General features: G+C 37.5%; 1 protein-coding gene across 2 annotated transcripts in view; it reads right to left on the bottom strand.

The window, feature by feature from the left end:
• The window catches only part of rnf19a (ring finger protein 19A, RBR E3 ubiquitin protein ligase), a 33,186-nt gene extending 8,273 nt beyond the window's left edge, over window positions 1-24,913 (bottom strand). Inside the window, exons 1-7 of one of the 2 annotated variants that reach the window (XM_058752855.1) lie at window positions 24,707-24,913; window positions 10,152-11,025; window positions 3,671-3,879; window positions 2,693-2,837; window positions 2,366-2,528; window positions 870-984; window positions 318-479 (exon numbers count right to left, since the gene is read on the bottom strand). In XM_058752855.1, the coding sequence (XP_058608838.1) occupies window positions 318-479; window positions 870-984; window positions 2,366-2,528; window positions 2,693-2,837; window positions 3,671-3,879; window positions 10,152-11,025; window positions 24,707-24,737 (1,699 nt within the window). In that variant the 5' untranslated portion in view covers window positions 24,738-24,913. The remainder of the gene's footprint in view (window positions 1-317; window positions 480-869; window positions 985-2,365; window positions 2,529-2,692; window positions 2,838-3,670; window positions 3,880-10,151; window positions 11,026-24,706) is intronic. The other variant, XM_058752856.1, reaches the window with a different exon arrangement.
• Between the last annotated feature and the right edge of the window lie 2,900 nt (window positions 24,914-27,813).

Below are 27,813 nucleotides of genomic sequence, written 5' to 3'. Positions count from 1 at the left end.
AAAGCTACTTGATCCCTGAGTTTCAGGAGTTGTGTCTGAAAAAGGATAATCTCCGTCTCTAGATATGGCTCTAATCTAACAGATTCTAGCACGCGCTGCTTTAAACTAGAACACACTTCACACATTTGCATTAAACATGAGCGAGGAGGAGAGAAAGTGTGAAATGTGATAAACAACTCTCCAGGGGAAGGAACAGCCAAGACAGAGACTGTGATGAGAGGATGCCTCTGAGAAGGACAGATTCTGAATGCTTTAAACATTGTTTGGCTTCTCAGCCTGTGGCACTGAGGTGTTTGCATTCAGTGAGGTTCACTCACCAGTCACAGCAGCTCCGGTACCCACGTTCATGTCGTTCTCGTCATCGAACTCGATGCGCACACCTTTACCATTCCCCGCAGACACGCCGCAACCACCGCTGCGGCACAGAGAGATGGGCACCACACCGTAGACATACGCCAACATGATGGGCACTCCTATCCCTGCACAGACACACAATATAACACTTACACAAAACTGCAACCTCTAAACCTGATGGAAATACCATTTACACAAAGGATGATAACTATAAAGTTTTAGTAAATTCAATGAGAATAGGAAAAGCCACTATAACGATAACATAAGAGAGAGACGATATTGTTGGAAGCACTTTCCAAACAATTTCCCCAGCTGATAAACCTTAAAGCGTTGACAGCCAATCAGCCGACTTTAATAAGCATGAGCAATTAAAGTGGCAGATGACAAAACCGCAGCTTGTTCTCATTATGAACAGATCATTATCGTGCATTGGGTGGTAATTATTTCATAAAACAAACTGCAATTCAAATCATAAAGTGAATCATTAGACAGAAAAAAGAAAGAAGTCTGTTTACCAACAGTGACAGCAGCAACCACTGGAGACACGATCACTGACAATGTGACCCCGCCGGCTATGACAAGGTTCCTCTTGTGCTTGGAGATGTCCTTCCCCTCATAACGATTATGAATCTGAAGCAGACGGATTCATAGACTGAGTGAATAAACACATCCCTCTGTCATCACCCTGCTCATTATTCTAGATTAAATCACGCTTTGGTTACTCATAATGCTAGCATAATTTCCCACTCGATGATCTAACAAGAGTCTCTTGAAGATCAAACAAGGCTGATAAGTGTGCGATAAGACTTGTAGGTTTTCATATCTCATAATGCAGCACTCAGTTAGGATTCAGGTCAGATAAACAGACGTTATGGAAATCCCTTCATAATGAAATTCAGACTGAACAGCACATATTTGAAGTGCTATTAATCATTGTACAAGTGACCCAGTTTGCAGTGGATTAATCTGGTTCAGAGACAGGCTGCATATTAACTCACGCAAAACCAAATCTTTAATGTAGTGCATAAATTATACTACATCACTGCTATTTGCTGGACATATGAATCTTTAAATCTATAAATACAGATGTAAGAATAGAGCTTGTCAAACCGATTTTAACACGCTGGCACCAGTTTCTAAAAGTGTTTATAATAAGCAGTGTTCTTCTAGTCAGATAAAATGAAGGCCCTTATTATCTTGTAGCCATGACAAAGGCATTTGGAGAAACTGGTTCACAACAGAAGCTGTCACAGGAAATGCTGCCAAATTAAAGAAATCAACTGTCGTCTATTTTTCGTCAATTTAGCCCACGCCATGTGCCAGTGAGTTCAATCCAAGTTAAGGCTGATAATGCAGTACTGTAATGACTTTCTAATGATTATTGATGACTAAGATTATGCACTATTATCAGAATCATTAGCACTCATGAACGTTATTAAAATATACGCGGGCTTTGTACACACAGGCAAAAAGACATGCGATATAATTTTTAAACTAGATAAAAATGAGTTTCAGTTTCATGGTCAGATCAGATTAAGCTGTGCAATCTCTCAAAGCAAAATATATAATTGCAACATGGCAACATTATTTTAGAGTCCTTTTGAATGGGTTAAATACAGTTTGGCCTATGAAAACTCAAGAGGAAAGCGTATAAAAAAAAAAAAAGTTACTGATATGGTTATTGAAAACTAAGGATAGTTTTAAAGTCTTGAGTAAAAACTAATTGTTAGCTTTTTATGAGTTTAGCATCCTGCAGTCAACAGAGACAATTTCTAGATCTCAGTCCTCTTTTTCCCCACAATCACAGCTACTCTCAGTTGTTAAAGAAAATCTCTTGGCACCAAGCTGATTCTCATCATTACTAAGGACCCGGTGCAGATATACCAAATATGACTGTCTGAAAAATGTATCCAATTTCATACCTTGCAATCAGTTCAAAAGACTGGGTTTGAAAACAAATAAATTAAAACCTCACTCTTCATTCTCCACAGTGTTTAGTTTAGCCACCCACCTTTCTGCCCACATACACAGGAATCCCAATGATCATTGCAGGTATGGCAATGCCAGCAATCAGTGCAATGCCAACCGGAGCGCCCACAAGTGTGCCCAACTGCCACAGGATTTTCTTCTTCCTGCTCCAAGGCTTCTTACCCCAGAACGTGCATCCTGAAGGACTGTGTCAGGAAAAGAGAAATTAAACACAGAAATGTAACCTTAGCACAAAAAAAGATTCTGATGACTGTAGCTTCGGACTCAGTTCTCAGGTCAACTGTCAATAATGCAGTTAAATTTAGATGTCTGATTGATGTCCTGTGGCAGTGGTGTTCAGGTCACTGACCTTAAGTAGTGCAGGTCAGAGATCTCCTTCATACATAGCCAGCAGAACTCACAGCCGCACACAGCGCAGGTCATGTGATTACAGCTCCCATCATTCATCTTGATGATGTAGGCCGCACAGCGGGGACATGGCTTTATGTCATCGGCTTAGAGAGACACAGACAGAGCGGTTAAAACCACTGCTGGTTGACATTTAGGACGTTTCCACACTAGGTTTGAAGATTTGCTACAAACCACAATGTGTCATTTGATTAGACAGCATTTGATTTAGAAACAAGCAAAAAAAAAAAATCAATAAAAAAATAACAATCAATGTATATTTTATTCATAGTGTTGTATTTTGCATTTGATTACTACATTCAATTTCTGTAGAATTTCTAATCTGAATACTGTCAGACAGACTTCATTATTCATTTAATTTGTTTTTTTGATCCACTGAATGTATTTGTTCTATTGCTTGTCATTTGTTTCTTTGTTCTGACTGTTTACTTGTCTTTAACAAGCTTAAAAACTTTTTACTTATATTAGTTGTAGGGACTACTAGTTTTTACTGCTCAGTAAACGTAAAAATAGCCTTAAAAACCAACATGAAAAAGAATAGTGATAACACTGTGATTCTTGCTGGGGAAAAAGTTACATTTTTCTAATATTGCCCACCACTAATTCGATTGGTTTGATTTTAGAGAAAGTGGTTTTTAATTTTCATAATGCCAAGACCCCCCCCCCTGAACTCTGGTGTCAAGTCAGCAACAAAAGTACTACACTATTTAAAAATAAATAAATAAAACTGTACTAATAGGGCACAATGTACAGTATAATTTGAAGGAATTTGTATTTTTTACAGGTGTTTTAGCAGTATTTTGAAAATGTCCCATGTAATGAGCTGCCAGGACTTTTTCAGTTTTTTTACAGTGTAGTTGACAAATCCACTGCAGTAGTGCAAGGGATTTAACGGTTTGTGTGTGTTCGGTGGGCTCACCAGCAGCGCCGCTCTCCTGGCTGTAGCTGAGTGACGAGGATCTGAAGGGTCTCAGCCGGAGGCTCTGAGCTCTCTGCTGTCGGGCGGCGTCGCAGGTCTGATTTGGGTGCCACAGCTGTTTACAGTGGTAACAGAACTCAGTTCCACAGCCCTCTCGACCACACGTGATCTTTGGACAGCTGGCACAACCGAAGGCAATGACTGCATACCTGTCAAATCAAACAGACGAATACTTTCTCAGCTATACACGATGCATTAGTTCATACATATCAAACAAGAAAATCTCTATTAGTATTAACACAGTTAACTAATACTTCATGTTTGTTCAAATTAGTGGCGTGCGATATGATGATTTTTAAACGTGGACGATAAAAATGTCTCCACGATCTGCTTTTGAAGAAATATCATAATATCGTGCTACAGCACACTCTCTATCAGCTGCAGTTAGGGCGCCACCGTATATACTGTACAACGCCACATACATTCACATCAAATGTTAACTCTGCGGTAGAGTTACAATCACAGGACACTTATTCACAATCACAAATGTACATTATTTGAATCTGCTTTAAAGCCTTTTAAACGTTTAATTCACCTGCTGTTCTGACGTGCGCTTTTTCTGAGCAGGCACCTGAAGTGTGCGCACTGAAAACAGCGCCTGATTACTGGACTAAGTTATCTTTTGCGCTAATACTGTCAAAACACACAAGGTTTACAAATAGACTCAGTTGGTTATGTCTAAAGTGAAAGTAAACAGTTGAGTGAAAAACGGATACGTGCCTGTATATTAGATGCGTGCAGGTCTTAAAGGGATAGTACTAAACATGCTGCCGCTTGTCATTAAAGGGATAGTTCACCCTAAAATTTTATTTCAGTCATTATTTACTCACTCACATGTTGTCCCAAACCTGTATTAATTTCTTGTGCTGAACACAAAAGATGATATTTTAAAGAATGTGGCTAACCAAAAAGTAGCTGGTCCACATTAACTTTGATGGTAGGAAAGAAATTCCAATGGAAGTCACTGGGGACCAACCCTCTATGGACACCTTGGCAATTGAATCGCCATTGGCTAGTAAATGTTTTAGTTTACTCGCCAGACTGATAATACTAGGCCTATATACCTTTTTAAATATCTGAAAGTACACTTTTAACATCAGTCAGTCAAGCATTATATGATGACATTATGATAATCAAGTATTATTTAATGATAGAACTTTAGTAATTAGAATTAAAACTTAGTAACCATGTATGAATGCATAGACATTTTAACTGAATTTAGGACTGGTGGTGGTGCTTTTTTGGCCATTCAGTGTTTCTGTCAAAAAAAAAAAAAGAAAAAAAAAAGGGAAAAAAAACTAACAATAATACTGATAAGACGATAATAATAATATATGAATTCTGCTAATAAGAAGACTAAAACGCACTAAGTATTAACGAGCTGCTGGATTCATGAACATTAATCACGTTGTCTGCATTGGCTCGAACTGATCTGCTGAAATCAAAACAGGGACGATAACATGTGAGCACCAGCCAATGAGATTGTCGTTTGCGCATTAGTTCCGCCCACTACTGGAAAACCCGGCAGTTCTTAAAAGCTGAAAAAATCCAAAAGGAACTCTGTTATTTTGACAGGAAAATGCAACAAAGAATATCGTTTACATGTAGCTAGTCAATTCTGCATGTATGCAAGACTCTCTCTTCCTCTCTCTGCTCTCACCAAAGCGACAGACAGTCGTGCGCCTAGAGTTCACGGTACGTCAAATACAGATGCGCTGCGCGTCCATTCAGATGACCTGAAAGATCGCACAGATCGCTTGACAGAGAAACTCTGAAACGCTCACTCAGTCAGTGTGTTTGGAGAGTGAAAATATATCTGTGCTAAACTAATACTTAGCCTCCAATTCACACACTGGCGAGTAAAATCTGAGCATTTATTATCCATTGGCTAATATTAGACATCATTTAGTCGACCAGGGTGAAGATTAGTCGTATATGCGAGTGATTTACTCGGTTGCTGGGGACCAGCAACTGTTCGGTTACCCACATTCTTCAAAATACCTTTTAATGTTCAACAGAAGACAGAAACTCATTTAGGTTTAAAAAAAAACAAAAAAAAAAAAACAACTTGAGCGAGTAAATGAATTCATTTTTGGGTGAACTAACCCTCTAATGTTAATAAAACAACAAAACACAAGAACTTTAATACAGTTGCTTTAATAAGAATCAATGTATAGTTGATGTATTTAGGGTTTTATTTTTATATTTATTAATTCAATTTCTTGAATGCTGCTTCTAAATACACCTACTGTACCTAAAAAAAATAAAGCACTGTTTGTTTTATTTGTATCATGACAGTTTTTATCTTCACCCACTTTGACCTAAATATCTGCCATTCTTTTTTATTTGACATTTTGTTACCTTGAAAGGCCTTGTTTTTAAAACAGGGAAATTAGTTTGGTTGTATTGCTCAGACAACTTGCAAAATAGTAAAATCAACATGGCAAAGAATCGTGATAAAATCGTGAAAAAAAAAAAAGGCGATATGACATTTTTGCTATATCGCCCACCCCTAGTTCAAATCTCCAAACCAGAGTATGATCAGTGACCACATTATCCAAAACAGCTGTAGCTATCTGGTAACAACACAAGTCAATGATGGTCAATCTAGATTAATAGCCCTGCTAATCTGAACTGAAGCCATCATCAATCGCAGCAGGCACTGGCCATTGTGACCTGATAATTATTAATGAGAACCTATTAAATGGCGCTGGAAGTTGTGCTTGTTTGCAGAGCTAATTGTTGTTGTAAAGTCACAACATTCAGATGGACAGATTTGAGAGATAATGACAGGATCACTTCGCTAAGTGATGTGCATGCTAGAAAAGAGTTACATAAGAGCCTTTAACACTCATTATCATGTGAAAAAAGAACATTAGAAGCGGAGAAAAGATCCTGAATGTGCACTACAGGATCAGTCAGTTATTCCAGCCTCATCAAATCTCATGAAAGAGTCTGCATGCGGATTGACAGTCACAAAATATAATGTGATACAAAAGAAGCTATCGCCATGGTGCAAACCAGATGTCATCCGGTCAAGTGTTGGTTTTCCGTCTGAGAAAAGCCTCCACTACATCGGTTTCCACAAACAAAGTGTCCTTTGTTATTGGAGTTGCCCATATTTCTACATGACTCTGAGTGTGTAAGAGTAAACACAATGCTGGAGACATGAGACGCCCCCCGTCTGATCTACAATGAACCCTAACAAAAGTAAAGTCAAGTCAAACAGTCAAAACAGTAAAGTCAAAATAAGGATAGTGACAGCACCAGAACAAAAGTCAAACAAGATTGCTCCACCACAGCACAAAGAAAGCCCTGCATGTGCCACACAGCATAAAACATGGAACAAAGCTTTTCCACTCAACAACTTTTTTTTTTTTTTTTTTTTTAAACACTGCATATTTGTCTTCCAAGACAGCGAACTCTCAGCCAACCCTGCAACAATGCAGAATCAATGCAACTCACACTGCCTGCTGTTCACATTAACCAGGATCTCTAACGTCTGATGGCCAGAAAAGCCCTCATTCTGATCAGCGTGTCTCTCTTGGAAATGGTCAAGTCTACTTAATTTTAGGGTAACCAAAAATTTCACTTTACTTAAACAATAACCCTATCTATATGTTTCCTAGGTGAGGGGAAAAAATGGCTATAACGGAAAAGAGAATATTCACACAGTCTGCACATCTTTTGTCTCTTTTTTTATTTTTTGAAAGTTTATGCTCACCAAGGCTGTATTTATTTGATAAAATACAGTTAAAAAACTAATATTGTGAAACTACAATTTAAAATAATCATTTTCTATTGTATCATTTTAAAAATGCAATTTTTCTCTGTGATGGCAAAACTTATTTATTTAGCGGTCATTAAGGTGTTTTAAAATGCTTTTTAAAAGAAGTCTCTTATGCTCACCAAGGCTGCATTTATTTGATCAAAAATACAGCAAAAAAACAGTAAACTTGTGAGATTACTAAAATTTTAAAAGGTGGTTTTCTATGTGCATATATTTTAAAAAGTAATTTATTCCTGTGATGCAAAGCTGAAAGCATAAGGGTCACATGATCCTTCAGAAATAATTCTAATATGCTGATTTGCTCCTCAAGAAACATTTCTGATTATTATCAATGTTGAAAATGGTCGTTAATGAAAAACTGTGTTATTAAGTCACTTTTCTCTGGTTTACCCGTGTCTGAAGATTGGCCCTGAAGCCATAAGGAGCCTATGAGGAGCCACTAATCAGATCACCCATCAAAGCATACCTCAACATATATACCTGCCATGACATGTAGACTAGTTCTCGTTTCCTACACTGTTTTGACACGTGTTTAAAAAGTACCTAACAAAAAGTGCCTAATGTCTCTATGTATCTGGGGAAAGCTCTTTGTTATGCACACAAATATACACATCCTCCAAAGTGACAGGTGTAATAGCGCCTACTCAAAAAAATAAACAAGTGTACACAATAACCAAAGACGACAAGAGAAAACAGGCAGCTCAAAAGGTTGTGTTATCATTGAAACTCAGGGCACAGCTGGGTGCAGATCTGTGCAGAGATGAGTGCGTAGCATGACAAGATCTGTTGCCAGGCTGTCCACTGGCTTGATAAAAGACTCCATTCAAAGTGACAGTGTCACCAGTGTCAGGCCTCCAAAAGCGCTGATCACAACACAATACTGTGCCTTTGGCTTGTGCTAACTTCAGAGATGTCCCAAATATTTTTGGCTCAGAACCCGAGCCTGGAGAGAAAAAAAAAAAAAAAAAAAGGTTTCAACAAGAGGAAAGCTGAATCCCTGACCAATAATTGCAATTATAATTAAGTTACAAGTCAGAACTCTCCGGAGCCTCCTTTATAATTAATTATTTATCCCTTCTGCAACACATTGAATAAGTACTTTTACACTACCATTCAAAATGTTGGGGCCAGTAAGTTTTGAAAGTTAAAAAAAAAAAAAAAGGCAATAAATTAACCAAAGATGACAGTAAGGAAAAATTATTCAAAAGACTTCAAATAAATGCTATTGTTTTTAATTTTGTATTCAGTAAATTTTGAAAAAGTATCACTGTTTCCATGTTAATATTAAAAAATTAAATATTAAGCAGCACAACTGTTTTTTCCGACACTGAAAAGCAGCAAATCAATATATTAGAATGATTTCTGAAGGATCATGTGACACTGAAGACTGGAGTAATCAGCTTTACGTCACAGGAATAAATTACATTTTAACATTCAAATAGAAAGCAGTTAATATCAGTTGCAATAATATTTCACAATATTTCTGTTTTTAAAATATGCAGCCAGACTTTTCAAAATTAAAAAAAAAAAAATATATAAATATATATATATATATATATATATATATATATATATATATATATATAAAAATCTTACCTACCCCAAACTTTTAAACAATAGCGTAAATGCACTTAAACTTCGATTTCAATTGGACTTAAGAAACTATTCTTTTTTTTTTTTCTTTTTTTTAAATGTGTGCACACTTTAGTCTGACTTAAATTTCAATTACGTATTAGGTTTACTCTGACAAACAGATTAAGACTGTAGCTCGACTACACTGTAGCTTGATTATAACTGTGCAGGTAAATATACTAGTTGACTTGTCTAAAGTCAATTTAGGTAAGAGGCTGTTTATAAATGCTCACACTAACACAAAATGACCTCTGCTTCTTCCAAGACTGACGTGCCAAAACAAACAGGCCACAAATAAGCAAATACACACACATGCAGACATAGCAGCTGTGGCAACACAAAGCAGCTGTGGCAACATCACAGCCATGCAGTTAAAACCAGAGCAGCCATTTAGACCCAACCAGGGAAGAAATGTGTCTTGGAAATCCCGACTCCTATCATGCTGCTATAGCAACAGGATGTCAGCATTGTGCTGTATGGATGACATAAGGAATACCACAAAAGGGTGTACAATGCACAGATGCTATATCATCATAATACAATGAAAATTTGTCACTTGAAATAAAAAAACATTTGCCCAGAAAATGTTCCTCATTTTTGTTGAGTTTATTTCATGTACTAATATAAAAAACTAAAAATTAAATAAAACTCTTTTAAAACACCAACACAGGAATATGAATGAATGAATAAATAAATAAATAAATAAAATGAATTTACTAATAAAAACTAGCATAATCTCAATGATAATTTTTTTTAAAAAGTGAAGATTTCTGATGGGCAGAAATATAGACCACTGTTCAAAAGCTTTGGGTCAGTTTTTTTTTTTTAAGAAATTAATGTTTATTATTACAACAACAATTATATTAGGTTTTTAAAATTGATTTTCACTAAAAACGAGATGGCTTTCATAAACAGTTTTCTTAGCTCCTAACTCCAAACTTTTAAACAGTAGTGCATATAGAAAAATCTCAAATAAAATTTTAATAAAAGTGCCCTTACCCGCAGTCTGGAGCAGGGCACCAGCGGCAGTCGGGGTCGGCCACCAGCCAGCGGCGCAGCATGAACTCCTCATATTTCTCCATGAGCACACGGTCGTTGAGTATCATGCGGATGTCATGGGGGTTGTAGCGCTCTGAGCACTCGGGGCAGCTGATGTTGACCCTGCTCTCCGAGATCTCGATGCGCAGATACTGTCGGAGGCAGTCGGCACAAGAGCGGTGGTGGCATGTCATGATGTCAGGGAAGCGGTCTCGGGTGTGGCGCAGCAGGCACAGCGGACACTCCAGCAGCTCAGAGGTGGAGGCTGAGGATGAGGAGGATGAAGATGAGGTGGAGGCCACACCGGGTGCAGAAAGTGCCGAGGCGTGATCCTGCTGCTGGCACATTTCCGAGTGAACGCTCTCCACACTGGCGATGCCGTCCACCCCGGTGGCCAGTGCCCGTGACTTGCGGGATTTGGGGTCACCGCAGCGCCGGCGGAACAGCGAACGCAGCGAGATGCGGCGCTTTTTAGGTGTCTTCCGTACAGAGGGCAGACTGACGGATGAGGCGGCGGAGGGAAGGTCCCTCTCGGACCCCTGCTGCTGCGGCTGATGCAGACTCATCTCTCCAGAGGAGGCACTGTGGTTTTCAAAAGACTGGGAAGCTTCTACAGGGAGGGCAGGGGAGGAGGAGGAGGAGGAGAAGGAGGAGGAGGAGGAGGAGGAGGGGGAGGGAGGGGAGAGAGAGGGAAGGGGGGACAGGGTTTTCAGAGGGGAGCGTGAGGTGTTAAGACATGGCGGTGAACTCTCTGCAAGCTGCTCCCTTGAGCCAGGCAGCTCAAGTTGGGACACACGGGTCTGTTTGGAGTCACCAGGATGGATCTCGACCTGATCTGTGAAAAAACAGAGACATGACTGAGTGAGACAGTGGAAGACAGATGAGTGCATTTTATATTGATTCTACAATATTTTGAGACGTTAACATATTTCTAATTACAATTTTTGATTTTAGGTGCAACCATGTGCAATTTAAAAAAAATAAAATAAAATCAATTAGTTAATTTCTTTATCAACTCTAGTTAGTAGTATGAGATATATATTACTATATAAAAAGATACAGAAATTTTCACCAGATGACTTGAATAGCTCCATTTGGAAATAATTAATAATTCTAGAATGACTGGGTGTTTTATAAGAGAGTGTATTTGCATAGCAAAAACAAAAACACAGTATTTAATAAAAATAAATACATTTTAAAAAAATGCAATTTTACAATACTAACATTTTACATCTTAATTTATTCTTATGTTAAACCATTAAGCTTTTATTTTTGGCAATTTTCTGGCAAACCTGTAGTGCATATATGCTTGTAATTACATCTGGGTTTTTTTGTGCAATTTAATTTTCACTTCAAGCCATACTGTGATACCAACCATTTTTATTTAGTTTGATGTTCTGCTTCATTCTCCCCTTCATTTGTTTACCCTGATGTTGTAGATGTTATTGTAGAAGTATAAATTGTTTATTGTATCCTGCGTCTAGATTTCTATTTGGCAGTCATTACAGAGTAGCCTGGTAATACCAAACCTCGCTTTGCTTCATACACAGAGTCTGGAAGGGCATAATTGACAAGCGTTTACTTTCTCGTGGGCGGGCGCTTGTCTGAAGTTTAAAATCATTGGTGTACTCGTAAGCCAATCACATAACGGTTGGTTATGACCCATATTATTCGCCGGCTCAGCCGCCTCGAACTTCCGCTGTGTAAACAGGTATGCGGCGAAAACAAAACCATCGTACGAAATACCGGAGTGAAGATGGCTGTGAACGACTTTTGCAGATTATGTGAAGTAATCACATCACACACACAATCACAATTATTGCCTTGCCAAACTTTGGCCTCCCCAGTTTCTCGCTGACGATCAGTAACAGTTGGTAAATTAAACTTTTCCCAAAACCTGTCGGGAGTAGGGCCACAACATCACCTCCATTCAAAATGTGAACCAAACACTTCTTGTTCGGACTTCAGTTTGTAAATGCTGGGAATATTCTCCACAACAGAGCGAATAGCATCCCGTGTCTCCATGTCCGCTGTCGTGTTAGATGTCCCTCACCTAAACTACAATCTTAAATTCGGCACTAAGGGTCTACGTCACGGCTCTCAGCCCGCTCTCTGTTCGTTGATTGGCCCGGCTGCTGCGGAGCCGGAGATAAACTAGGTACAGAAGCAAAATGAAATTGAGCGGAACGAAGTCTGACGTAGTCAGGCTAATTACAAAGATCCAAAAATGGAAATTTGAAAAATGAAATAAATTGTCATCTACTCACCATCATTCATCTAAAAGAGTCATTAACGGTAATTTAAAACGTCATTCTAAAACAGACTTTCTTCTCCTGTGGAGCAAATTATATTTTGAGAAATTCTAAACGTTTTGTAACAGTTTGTAACGACATGAGGGCGAGTAAATGACAGAATTTGTTTGCTGAATGCCGGATAAAACATTTTACCGAATGTCACTTTAGTAAATGATTGGTTCTACACTGAGTATTTTGGAGTGATGTTTTCTTTACCCAGAAATAAAAACAGACGACATCATTTTTCCAGCTCTAAATCCACTTGAAATTAAATGTAATCGCTGTATCAAATACATTTTATTTGACCTCTATATCGAGCAGCCCTTATTATTGAATCATTCACTAAATGAGAGTGGTTACTCACCTGACTCACTCACTGAACCACAAGTCATCATGACTTTCATTCAAACCTCAAATGAAACAGAAACATGCTGCATGTACTTCAACCCTATATAGGTTAGTTAGGGGAATTACTAACTGGTTTTAAATAAGTTTTGACTTAGCTTTTACAATAAATAAACTCTTTATTTCTTCTGGGTAACACTTTATTTTACAGTGTCCTTGTTAGACGTTACTAGTACTTACTATAGTAATAACAAATTATGCATAATTACCCACGAGTAAGCCTAAATTAAACCCCAATCCTGATCTTATAGCAAGTAAATGTTAACTAATAATAGACAGAAGTAGTACTACAATTGCACATTTTCAGTGTTCTGTTCATGAATTTCATGTAAGCAGCAAGTTTAAAGGCTGCAATTGATCTGAAAACATTAAACACTGCCAAGATGAGTTGAGAAGCCCTGACTCAGTGGAAAAGTTGATGAAAGGTTGAAAATGGAAAGTTCACAGTAATGAAACAATTACAGAAATACTGCAGAACCACTTTTGAACAGGATGTGACATCACTGACACTCTAACAGGACAGATGAAACTACTGCATGCCAGTGAAAGCCACAGAAACCGTAATGGTCAGAAACCTGAGACGGCAGAGCCAAATGTGACAGGCAAGAGAATGAGGATCCTTCTAGTCATTCACAGATGCGTTTCCGCACCCTGCCTGCAGGCCTTTCAAAAACACACCAGAGCTCTCATTTCAGAAAAAGTTCATTTAGTTTCAGATCTAAATGAATGTCTGTGGGTTAAACGTACCACAGTGTGGGTGCAGCAAGATACTTTAGTTAGCACAGAAAGTGTTTCTGCATGTGAATAGGTGTGATCTTATCGCATGCTGCACAATAAAAAGTGTCAGTCTCAACAGAATGAGGAAGAGACACGGGCATGAATCATCTGAGCTTCCCAAAAACGCTGCAGCCTGTCACATGAGAAGCCACAGGAATAACAGGTCATTTACTTAATGACTGACAAAAATAAGGTGTTTTCCACACTCTGGCCTCTCTGGCAATTTGCATTAGATGTTTCTCTGTCTTTACTCTCTGCTGCCTCTAAGCCATACCAGAAATACTTTAACCTCCTTGTGCAAATACACACACACACACACACACACACACACACACACACACACACACACACACACACACACACGTTCCAGCTGGGGTTTTTCACACTCTCCATTCAAAAGACACTAGAGCATTTTCTCATGTGTTTGAAGGAAGCAGATAGTCAGCCAAATGAGTTCCACTTGACTTTACAATCAGTGATACCTTTGTTTTTTAGACAAAGTCTGATAGGAATTGTGATGCACATTCCCAAAGCTATAATTGTTCCAAAAATATTTCACAATATACATTTGGCCATCACCTTTAAAAGCAAATATATGAGTTAAATAACAGAACAAAAGATCTGAATGAAAGACCGAATGAGCACAGTATAAGTAGGCAAACTGGGAGGCAGCAATACTGTCCCAAGTAGGTCTGGGCATTGAGTTCGATACTTTTTAGGCACTGACCGCATTGCCTCAATACCATCGAGTATCGAAAAACGTCTCGTCGTTCAGTACCAAATTTCGATACCTAAGGGGTTAATCTCATCAACGTCAGTGAGCCAATAAGCCTGCAGCACTAGCTGGTGTGTCCGACTAGAAGTGGCACGGCGCAGATCGATCAGTGTTTGACATCCGCGAGAGCGATTCGAAAGCGTACGGAGCAGTCTGCTCTCTATAGCTCTCGTGGAACTGTAATACACCGATTGGTCTGCACAGTCAGGTCCGTGTCATGAAATATAAATATTGCCGTGAATACGCGTCCCAGCCTCCTTAGATGTATTGCTACATTTACACTGGTGCGTTTTTGTTTTAAAATGAAAACGATCCTCGTCATACTAGCGTCTCCACTGCGTTTCAAGCCGACTTTCCACCATCTCCGACAAATGACAAGCGACAGACTGGAAGTCATTCATTTCCAATGGAGAGTAGTGCGGGAGCTGCGTGGAGTATATGCAGCTGTCCGTTTATACTACAAGACTGAAAGTGCGTGTTACGTGACCATTCATGCACACTGTAGCATCATGCTACATAAGACATTAGACTTATATAAAAGACTTATATTCCGCTTTTACTCAAAACTCACATCGCCCATCCCTGTATATGACGATAGCTATTCTCAAAAGAAACGGTAAAATGCTCATGAAGGCCACGTTCACACAGCAGCAGAATAGGGTTGTCAGTCCTGTATTTGAGTCCTTAACACGGTTACGTTCACACACAGTGCGGTTATTTACGGGCGTGACAACCGTATTCTGTAACTGAACTCACACCTGTTCAAAATGTTCAGGACTCACAACCACATTCTCGGAACACACGCGCTGAGTGAACGGAACAGGTCTGGACAACTAGTTGTCTGTCATGTCATACAGTGCGAGAGAGAGACACTCTGCCGCACAAACGCGTGTCTACCTTGTGTTTCATGTTTTCGGTAACTTACAGTGACAGAGAAATGAGCTGCATGTCATCTGAAAGTTTTAGATTCAGTCAGTGTTCCACCAGAACCGCTACCGTCAGTTTTGTGCTCTGCGAGCGATTCAAATGCTCCACTCTCCACCCAAATTTAAAAGCTGCTGCCGGTTAATGAAGATTAGACGGAAGAACTCGTGGCTCAATTAGACTCTTGTCATGTCAGAAAGAGATAAGACTTTCAGTTTTACTTTGGTCACTGTCGCTATGGTTACTGGTAAGGAATACCGGCTTGACTCCCGTTGCACGTTCATACAGACAGTATTCTAAACAACCGTAAGCTGCTGTGTGAACGGGACATTACGAGACTCACACCTGTAATGTAAATGCTGTTGTCAATACTAAAAAATTAAAGTCTGAACGTAGCCGAAGTGACTCTCAGAGCAGTTCTAGAGATTATGTTCATGTGATCAAGCACACCGTGAGCGTCACGTGCACTTGTGTGTGTAGTTACGAAACCACACGTCTGCACCATTCATTCACACAGAAACATGCAGAACATGCAGGAGTCATATTTAAATGGTATTTTTGCAGCTTACTATTTACAGACACTAGTCCATATCACGTTTTGATTTAAGTGTACTGACTGACTTTTGATGTATCCTTCCAAAATTTGGCAAATTCTGTGACATTCTGTGTTGTACAGATACAGTAAATTACAGTAAATTCTGTTTTTATAACTGGATTCCACCCGCATTTTCAACATTGCGGAAATCATAGCTACACTAGCTAACAAAGGTAGGTGGCATGACCAATGAAATTCCAAGATCTCAAAAAGCAGATAAAAGTACACCAAATAATGCTCCAAGTCTATACATCCTGAATATAATACAGTTACACTAATGAACCACATTGCCTGGAGAAAGAACTGCTTGTAATTACTTTAAATAATACATTTACTAGTCTATTAAACATTGGTACCTTCCATTGGTGCACATCTGGTGACTTAAACCTTGATTGTTTCAGATGAATCCAGCTAGTTGACCTGAGCATGTTTCAGGGATTATTATTAACATCAGATGCCAAGAGCTCCACGTGTGTGTTTATGCAATACAAGGAAACTGAGATAGATGATTGTTCCAGCATGTTCCCGAACAACAACTGAAGGAAGTGCAAGAACACTTTGAATAATTAAACTTATATAAACATATATTTGGCCTAACGTACATTTTAACATGTTTTCGATGCTGATTTCCTGTGTGCACCTATAAAATCCATATAATTCCACTCTGGTGACTTGTCAAATCACACGTAAGGACACGTACGAGCCCTTGAGACAAATGCCACAGCAAGCTGATAACACTCAAGAAAGATAAGATATAATTAACAGCCGCAATACTATCATTTGGGGTTCATCATATTCCCAACACTACACAAAAGTTAAGTACAGATAACATATGCACTGTTCTGCTTGATGGGTTTGGTCTAGTCCTGATAACATTGACTGGTATGTGCAAACAGCTCTAGCTTGTTTTAAAATCAACATTTGCTGGTTGAGCTGGTGATGAGAAAAAGTGCACAGAATGAAATTAAACTGATTTGAGAACTGCAAAGCAAAACGGCTGACACTGTTGAACATTCCCACTGAATCCCACAACACACCTACCTCGCCTAACCAGTGTGGTATGCTGTTTAGACACATCATGTGAACATTACTCAAATTTTTCTAGCTCATCAAGGGCAGTTTCCCATGCTTGATTTCCCTCAAGGCTGCAACAACTGTAAACATGTGTTTTTCTTTTATAGACCTGGTTCTTCTCAAAAACGTTCAATCATAAAACTATTTTAAGGAATAAAAACTGACATATTAGTGAGCGCAGAACCTCAAAAAAGCATATTTCCATGTGATTACCCTAATTAGTCACTGATATAACAAAAGACATGATAAGCATAAGCTTTTAATATTTCAATCTGGGTGCCTTTATGAAGAGAATTTCAACTCACTATGTTACAGTAAAAGTCAAAACTAGCGATGTTCCAGTGAGGGGTCTTTATTTTACTAAAGGGGTCTTGGGGAGTTTATGTAAACACTGAAAGAGTTAATTACATCTATGAGAGTTTCACAGAATTTCATTTACTGGGTGTAAATGCTTTTATAGTAAACAAACACACACTGTGCCCAGGGGACAACAGACAAACAATCCATCCTGGACAAGCTGGGGCAAAGGAAAACCATTTTCTGAACATTGTTTCGTTATCACAACAATCTTTAACTACTCAGAATCTGTTTATACCCTTCGTAAAAAGCTGACTGCTAATGGGTAGCTGACGTACATCATGTTCACTGACTTTATAAAAACAAACAAAAAAGGAAAAAAACACCCCACCAAGACATTTGATAAAAAAATGAAAAAAAGAATAATAATAATAATAATAATAATAATAATAATAACTACTGTACCAAGCAAACTAGTGACGCACGATTTTTTTTTTAACCAAAACCAAAATTACATTTTGCCAAAAAAAAGATTGGGTAACTTAACTTGGCATGCTATTTAGGCTGTCACATTCTCAGATCATAAATTAACCAATGCAGTCACAGTTTTGACATGGTAAAACACATCACCAGAGAAGTGCAAATTAAACATAAAACACTGTTTTGGCCAATGGTTTTAGCCCAAACCAAAAATTCTTTAATGTTTTGCTGTTTCTGCCAAATATTTTCAGTTGCTGAAATTTCAGTGCCCAAAAAGGGGCTTTTAAAACACTAGACAGTATGAAAGTCCATGGGGCATAGTTTATCATTTTGGACACAACTAATAAGAACAGAAAGTATCAAAAGACTACATTCATGGACAAATCTAATACAAAGCAGGATGCTTAACCAAAAAAAAAAAAAAAAAAAAAATCCCTGAATAAAATGAGTATTCCATAAAACCAGTTTCCTGCTGAATGCACCATTCAAATCTGCAACTCCATTTCTCACATATGGAAGCCATTTAGCTCATATAAAACAGCAGCCAGCATAATAAAGAGCAGCTCACATGAGCGAGACATCGGGAGATTTATACGGCCACTACAGTAACGTCTGACTCCAAGGAACCACGTAAACGAGCTACGTTGCTAAGAAGTTTCCCTCTACCCAAAGCGGCTGAGAAAGAGCATTCAAAGCAACAGGCAGGGCGGAGACAACAGCACAGTATAAAGGATTCCACCCTTCTTTTTTCCCCCATTTTTCTCCCTTCCGCCCTCTTTTCCAGTCAGCTGAGGGCCGGGAGGAAATGATGTCAGCAGCTAGGCATTTTGAGAGGCCATGTTCATCTGCTCTGTGTTTGTGTGTTCACCAAGAGACCAAATAGGCTTTTCTTCATCAGCACAATTGCTGATTATGCCAGCAGGAAAGCGCTTGCCACTGTCCCAGCTGCTTCAGGACACACACACACACACACATCCTGCGTGCTGCTCAGGAGAAGCAGGCGTGTGTACAGAATGCAGTGGGATTTCTGTAATGAGCTTATTAAAGCAATTTCCAGGAGCATTCTTCACGGAGGACAGACTTCCTCACAATGACAGCATACATTTGCTCTACTCCTAAAAGCCCGCCCTGCTACTTCCTGATCACTCTCCACGTTTCACCTTGTATGGTGTTGATCACACTGATATTTATACTGGACACAAAGCTTTGATCAGATATTAAACCTGACACACCAAATCCAAAATCCCCGAGCTGCTTTCCAAACTGCTGTCAGCTGAGCAGCTAAAAGAAAAGGCTTATTCAGGTTGGCTATAATCCGTCTCCATTCCAATCTAACCAGGAAAGAACACAGCAGACTGAACAAGGACAGGTGGAGCTACAACCAGTAGAGTTCAATTGATCTTATACAATATTAACCAAGCAAAATTACCTCTGGCTAGCAGGTGGCACTTGTGCCAAGAGACATAAACCAGAAATAGCTCAGTATACTGTGCGTTTACATACAGAACAGAACAAACAGTGATGTTAAACGTCAATACAATTCATATGGCAGCATTAGGGAGTAAATAAGTAGTGATGTAACTAACTTAACTACGTTCTTTAGAAGTCAGTCAAAGCACAACTTTTTTTTTTTTCCCCAAACAGCTTTTCCAGTAACAAGCCACTTTTTTCAACAAGTACCAGTGCATTGTGATAAATGTCACAGGTTATGATGTCACACTTTATTGTGCAAGCTGCTCTACACTGAGAAAAACTGAAGCAATAACCAAACACATCCCACACATAAAATTCTCTCTCGTTCAAATCAGGATAGTTCACCCAGAACTAAAAATCGTGTCATTAATTACTCACGTCGTTCCAAACCCATAAGACCTTCGTTTATCTTCGGAAAACAAATTAAGATATTTTTGATGAAATCCGAGAGCTTTCTGACCCTGCACAGACAGCAATGCAACTGACAAGTTCGAGGCCCAGAAAGTTAGTAAGGACACTGTTAAGATATTCCATATGAGATCAGTGGTTCAACAGTAATTTTATAAAGCTACAAGAATACTTTGTGTGCACAGAAAACAAAAATAACGACTTTATTCAATTCTTCTCTTCCATGTCAGTCTTCGACGTGCATTGAACCACTGATGTCACATGGACTATTTTATTGATGTCCTTAACAAGTCCTTGAATGTCGTGTCAGTTACATTGCTGGCTGGGCAGGGTAAGAAAGCTCTCGGATTCTAAACATATGTGGGTGGATTTTGATGCAAGACGACAACAGGTGATGGTTTATAGCAAAAATGTCTTAATGATGGATTTGCTTCTTATAAACATGCAGCCTTTCACTTCTCAAGATGTTAATTGATGGACTGGATAGTTGTGGATTATTGTGATGTTTTTATCAGCTGTCTAGTGCTGTCAAACGATTAATCATGATTAATCGCATCCAAAATAAAAGTTTTTGTTTACATAATATATGAGTGTGTACTGTGCATATTTATTATGTATATATAAATACAAACACATGCATGTATACATTTAAGAAAAATATGTTATGTTTATATATTAAATATATTTATATATAAAATAAAATATAATAATATAAATATATACACGCATGTAAATATTTTAAAAATATATAGGCCTACTGAATGTGTGTGTATTTATATATACATAAACATAGTACACATACATATGTAAACAAAAACTTATTTTGGATGCAATTAATCTTTTGACAGCACTAGTTTAGACTCATTCTGACGGTACCCATTCACTGCAGAGGATCCACAAGTGAACAAAAGATGTTGGTACTTTAACCTAACTTACAAACTGAAATTACCATTGGGAAGCGACAGATTTCATGTAGCTTCTTCCCCCAACACATTCGTCTCAATATCATGATACACAGCAGGATTAGCAAACTCTAGCTGGTCAATGATAGTGTTAAGACTGCTGCGGGTTGAGTGGCTAATCTAAAAGGAGCTTCACTCTCAGATGCTGAATGAAGGACGGAGATTAAGACGTCACCATCTGATCCAGACGCTGCCAGTTCAGCTGGCCTCCTCAGGTCATTCAGCAGTAAGATTTAGCTCCAACTGATGAGCGCTACACACAGACTTTCTATATACGGCTGCTGTACACAATGTCTGCCAGGGAAAGTTAAGCTGAAAATAATCAACTGTGTGTGTGTGTGTGTATGAATGCAGAAGTTTAAAATTGAACTTCACTGGCAAGTGTAACACAAACAACAAACTGAGATGTAAAAAGCAGTCAAGCCTCTGCATCGAAACACCTGCATTCATGTGGCTTTCAAAACAGCGTGTCACTTGCCGTCATGTTCCCTTTATCTCCGGATACAGAGCACTCCTATGAAAGCGAAAGTGTTTGGATCAGATTTATCTGTCGCTTTTAGGAAATGACAGATTTGATGCAAAATTACGCAAATGCGTAAGTGGTTTACATGGAAAAACTGAGCAAAAATAAATTAATATCAGTTTATTCTCTTTCATGAAATGATTCATGTTCGTTGTCCTTTTCAAAGGGCAGATTCTGTTTACAGAACATGAACTTCAGCCCTACAAGAGTAAAATACATAGAAATGGCGTTACATAGACACTATGTACACACTTCCTTTAACAAACACGTGTCTCCCTGGATTTCCTGAACACTGTTTCACAAGACTCAGTCGCCAGTGCAATAGAATAAACATTAACAATTTGACAGAACCTCTAAATTACATATTTTGATTAGCTGTCCGTTCAGAATTGTGATCTCTATTTAAAGAAAAAAAATAATAATTTCTCCAGTCTGTTTCATCTGCCACTTAAAATGCTCAAGCTCTTTAATGTTGGTGGATTCTGACCGGCTGTTAATCAGCAGGGGGAAAAAAATAATTATAAAAGTGATTACAATTACATTGTTCCTCTGTATTACCAGTATAGCAATGGTTAGGACATTCCTTTCCTCACAGAATTCGATTATTAAAACTTGAATCATCATCCTTTGTGTGAACAGCCCTTTAATCACTTATTTTGAATGCTGGTATACTGAATTGTTAGCTGGATTGTAGATCATAAGCGAAATTAACAAGTAACTAGTCATTAGATAAATGGCTGCAGCACGGATCACTGCCAGTGAGGTCTTCGAAACCATTGCATTGTGGGGACTTATGATGAATGCATGCATAAACGCTGTGGCTGCTTTAATGAGGGCCTGACCTCTGCACACAAAGAATTCATCAACTACATTACCAGCCATGCTTTAAACACTGATACCCGAGGCAGGCAAAAACATTTGTCTCTACAGCAAAGACTTTGAATTTAATGTCACTGAAAACTTTTTCCTAGAAGAATTAATGTAGTGTGTTAACACACATTGGCCATAGATGTACTACAACGGCACCACTTGCCATACTGAGGCATGTCTGGCCCCTTAAAACACACAACACACAGTTTGGTGTGTTTTTAGTAAGCCACCTGATTTCATGGCACTTCCAGCTCCAGCATAAAGCAGCCATTGTTCTCCAGCTACGCAGAGAGAAACAAGCCCAAGACATTGATTAAGGTCAAGAACAAGACCATGGGGAATTCGTAAACAAGGTAAATACACACAGATCTCAACATAACACTGGTTTTTGCCCAAAGAACTTCATCACAAACTTCTCAAACAGATCCTCTGCTTCATTTGTGGTTATCAAAGTTGCCAAATCTGGTCTAAATAACCTGTGGCATAATGAGATCATCATAATAACAGAGTAGCAGAGGTTTGTTGACTTAATTTGGCATAATATTTCTTATAAATATGATTTATTTATATATAAATAAACTACATATGATAAATATTACTTACAAACATAAACAAAAACAGTTATTACGCATATGCTATATTTTGTCAGAAATGTTTATTGACTTAATTTGGCATTATATTTCAAATAAATATTTATATATAAACAAATAAATGTGTACACATACACAAATACACAAAAGTAATATTTAATCATAAATTATAATTAACTTGATAAATATTACTTGCATATAAACAAATTAAAAATAAACAAATAAATAAATAGTTATACACAAGTAGTGCTGTCAAATGATTAATCGCATCCAAAATAAAAGTTTTTGTTTACAAAATGTGTGTCTACTGTGTATATTTATTATGTTTTGAAAATATTTACATGTATATATTTATATTCATGTAACATATATAAATTTATTTATTATATAAACATCATATTTCTCTTAAATATAAACATGCATGTGTGTGTATTTATATATACATAAATATACACAGTACACACACACACATATATATTATGTAAATTAATGATTGATTAATCATTTGACAGCACTATACACAAGTAATATTTTATCAAACGTTTAATAACTTGATTTGGCAAAATATTTCTGTTAAATAGCCTATTACTTATATATAAACAAACAAGCAAACAAACAAATAAAAACAAAATATACACACATAAATAATATTTTATCAGAAATAATGCCAAATTAATTCAATAAACATGTTGCTATTATATATTATGCATTGGATTAATTTTTTTAATGGCTAACCATGCACGAACAAGTACACTTCTGTTAAAATCCAGTCTGTTTCACATATACTAATTAATTTGATTTAATCAGGAGCAATGTCTATTTTGTCCCAAGATAAGGTTTATTTCCATTACTTTCAAAAACACCGTGATGCACTATGACAAATATCTCTGGTCATCCGCTGGTGCTGTGTGTGTCTCCCTTGCTTTCAGATCAAAACCAGACCATGTTGGTAGACACTGAAGATAAGCCGCTTCCATTCTGGATTTACATCAAACGCTGATCCCCTATTTCACCACCAGCAGAATGATGAAAATAGACCTAACTCATGGAGATCTTCATTGCCGTGGGGTTTTGACACCCATTTCTTTCTCCCACATCTCTAATATTGACTCAGACTGATACGTCAAAATGGATGCTGAATCAACATTTACACCAGACGCAGGTCAACACCTCTCAACTAACAGTTTCCACAGTTCTAAGACTAACCAATGCTAGTTTTAACCAACAGCTGTGGGAGGTTTCCAGCTACCATCCCAGAAACCAGTTTACTCATTCTCACTATTACTACAAAAACTCTCTAGGGTAAGTTAGGGACAATCCTTACACTAAATCACCCTTTGAACTTTAAGGCTGGATGACTTAAGACTGGCATTTACTCACATCTGAATCCTCATTTTCAGCAAAACACACTCGATTTCTATAGAAGTGTACTTGTTCATGTAAGTTAGTTAACGATTACAGGAAATAATCCAAGCACAATATTTAACAGCAACATGCTTACCAGTCTCAACACTAAGCACAATCATTTGATTCGCTGAGTGATTATGTGGTCTTTAACTATCCAGTCATATTAGGCGTGTGATCTGTTACTAAATAAACCACGAAGTTAAGACATTAACAAAGGGTCTAAAAACGTCTAACCCGTGTATAACGCAGATCAAAGGTTTAGTGACATTAAACGGCGGTGATAAAGCTAGGAAAATGTTTAATTTGAACAGACTTCCTGGTTACGGAGGTGTGAATATAAACTGAAACAAATGGACAATGCGATAGCAGGCTACATGCCTACGGTAACGTTAGGTCCATCTAATGTCGGACCCACCACAGGCCTTTTAAAGCGATTTTATTACCCTACACGCCAGCTAGCGGGCGTACAACAACAGATAGGCGGTTATTTGTTGTAAGTGGACAAATGTGCGATTTGTTTTCGCGAAATAAAAGCCTAAATGTCCCCGCGTTCACGTCCTCCGGCGCGAGCGAATGTGAGAGCGAATGTGAAAGCGAACACACGACCGTTAGCCAACAAGTCAAACAAGCCTTTTATGTCGCGAAATACACCGGCGACTCACCTTTCAAGTCATCCACGTAAAAGCATTTCATTCCAGGTGACAAATAAAGACGGAAAACTCCGAGTGTGTTGTAGGAAGAAGGCTTCTAAGGAGTTGTTTTGTCGGGTTTTGTCGGGCCGTCCTCCGCTCGCTCACTGACTCACTGGCATCCGTCTGCTCTCTTCTCACATATCAGTTCAAACCCAAATCTCGCGAGAGTCCGCGAGCATTCCTCAAAGCCAAATTATTTACTTAATGACGTGAATCAGATCTGCTTATAATGTTTTCCCAGACTTGAGATATTTGCTCGTACACTGTTTTAATGCAACGTGTTTATTCGCTAGTTATTTTCTTACACCAAAGTACTAATCTGCCAAAACAGAAATGTAAATTTAAATATGACAGCTGTACGTTTATACATATAGAAATAGAAATATAGAATTTGAGTCCTTTTGCTTTAAGAAACTATTGCTTTTATGATAATATTTTACGCTTTAATAATATTTTATATTATTATTTTTGCTTTTGTTGTTGTTGTATGAAGAATTGGACTGTGTCTTCCCCATTTTTCTGCATGATTTAAAAAAATAAATAAATAATAAAAATTGCAAAAGGTGTTCTCATGCTTATTTCAGAAAAGACTAATTAAATAAAACTAGCTATTTGTGACATTTTTAATATTATTATTATTATTTTTTAATCTCTAAACGTTTTTGGACTTTTTTATTTACATGGTATATTTTACCTTTTTACCTGATATTCTTTGACATTCCTTAGTATATGGTAATAATTCTCAACCATAGAATCAAATATTAATAATATATGTGATGCCATGGATATATTAAATCACCACATACCATATTTAATAATTAATCATAAAAAACAATGTGAACAAATGATGACTATATATATACACACACACACACACACACACACACACACACACACACACAGTATATATACATTAGTTTTTATTTTTAATATTATTTTTTATTCTCGTTTTAATGCAAGCACCAAGTGAAATTCTTGTGCTTTTGGAAAATAAAGCTTCTAAAGTGTAAAGTCTGTTTCTCAAAGTACCATGGTATCACCATCATTGTACCACACACAGTCCTTTTTCTGTAGGTTAAGTTATTTCTATTATGAAATAAATGGTTTCATGTGTCCAATAATATAACATGTCGGGAAACCCTGGTAATTTGGACCATTGTGGTCAAAACTCACACAGTTAAACGGCAAAAGCTCTTAAAAACGAATTTCCATATGGAGCAATTCAGCTGCTGCTTGATGGTGTCCAAACCAAAACTCTAATTATAGAGAGTTTCAGCACAAAACCTTCCTCTTATGAAGTCAGTCAGAGCCAAGATAAATATGCCCTTTTGTGGGATACTGGTAAATGATGACAGGGCACATGGTTCAGTGTTTTCTGAATAAAATAAGCTCTTGTGACAAATATAAACTGCCATTTGTATGCATTGCAGTAATGTTCTCCATGCACGTGACAAAAGGAATTTTCCAGATCTCAAAACAAAGCAGGAACCCAGCGTCCTCCAGCTGTGTGCTACGTCACAGAAGGAATGATGTTAGGAGAGTCTCATGGCACACACCCAGTTACTCATGCAGACAACAGCACCTCACAAAACAATCACAGGACATTTACATCTGAGTGTTGGATGCATCAGAGCTCATGTGCATATGTATGTCTGCGACACTGTCCTTTTTTATTCTAATGTGAAGGAGGGTGGGGAAACTGCTATGCATCCATATAGCTGCTAAAGAAACCGGTAGAAACAACTACAAACAGGCCAAAACATCAAGGTTTAAAGATTCATGTGAGGACAATCTCAGTTTTGCATTAAAAAAATAAATAAAACTGGATTTAAACAGTTAAATGGACTGATTGGGCTTACATTTTTGACACTTTGACAAATAACTTACAAAACCAAAATATATACTGGAAAATATAATGCAATGTACTAAATTATACATATGGGAAGATAGTGATTTTAGTATTTTTTTCATTATGCAATATGTGCAAGAAAATGGCTATACTGATACATTTAAAAATATATATATCAATGAATGCAATGAAGAACACATATTCATAAACTTTTATCTCACTTTATTAGTTATACATACATATATATATATATATATATATATATATATATATATATATTGTACATAAAATATATTTATATACACACACAGTACCATATTTGATCACATATGCATCTATGTATTAGGAAGTGTATTATACATACATTACAATATGGAAGTAAATATATTGTCACATTTTTCAATATGAAACGTGGTATTACTTAATATATGGTAATATATCATTATTAACACAGTATATTATTCTGCAGATTTTCAACATCCATTAAATAATTTAATATATTGATCATTAATTAAAAAAAAAAAAAAAAACACATTTTCATTGCCTAAGGGAATAGAACAGAAAATAAACCTCATCTGTTAAATCAGTGGATGGCAGAAGGGACATATTCTTCAACACAATCAGTATTGTCAGCTGAATCCATCTGGGACTCAACAAGATGTAGAAAAACCCTGGATCAATGATAAATGGTTTACATGGATCAATCCCAACTCATTTTGTTCAGTCTGAGAGTGGAAGCAGAGAGATTCTTGTATTTCTGAAAGGTTTGTTTGTCTGTTTTGCTGTGTTAGGTGACAAAGGTAATGGATAAAATGAACTGATGACCTGATCTGACAGACAAAGGTAACATGAATATATAAGTACTCTAGAGCAGATGTTATTTCTCCTCAGGGACTGCAGTCAGGAAGCCTTCTGCATGTCTTCAATTCTGCTCAAACTTGTAAAAGTGAGGCGTTTCAGGGTAACTCATCGGGCAAGCAAAGACTTATCACTGCAGACTGTACAAGACAATCATCTGTTCTCTTTAAACAGCTCGCTTAAAGTGTGTTTTGGGTGACGGATGTTTTAGAAATTAATCAAATTGTAAAATTTAAGTTTTTTTGTATTTGCTTAATCTCCAAAATTCCCACTAGCACCAAAACATTAAATTAAAACCCATGTATTATGTCAAAGCTATCGTATTAATCAATAAGAACATGTCCTCCTGAATAACCGCCTAAAGTCTTAA

The sequence above is a fragment of the Onychostoma macrolepis genome, chromosome 19 (assembly GCF_012432095.1).
Source record: "Onychostoma macrolepis isolate SWU-2019 chromosome 19, ASM1243209v1, whole genome shotgun sequence".
In the NCBI taxonomy this organism is placed as follows: domain Eukaryota; kingdom Metazoa; phylum Chordata; class Actinopteri; order Cypriniformes; family Cyprinidae; genus Onychostoma; species Onychostoma macrolepis.
This window is presented reverse-complemented; position numbering and strand designations above follow the sequence as displayed.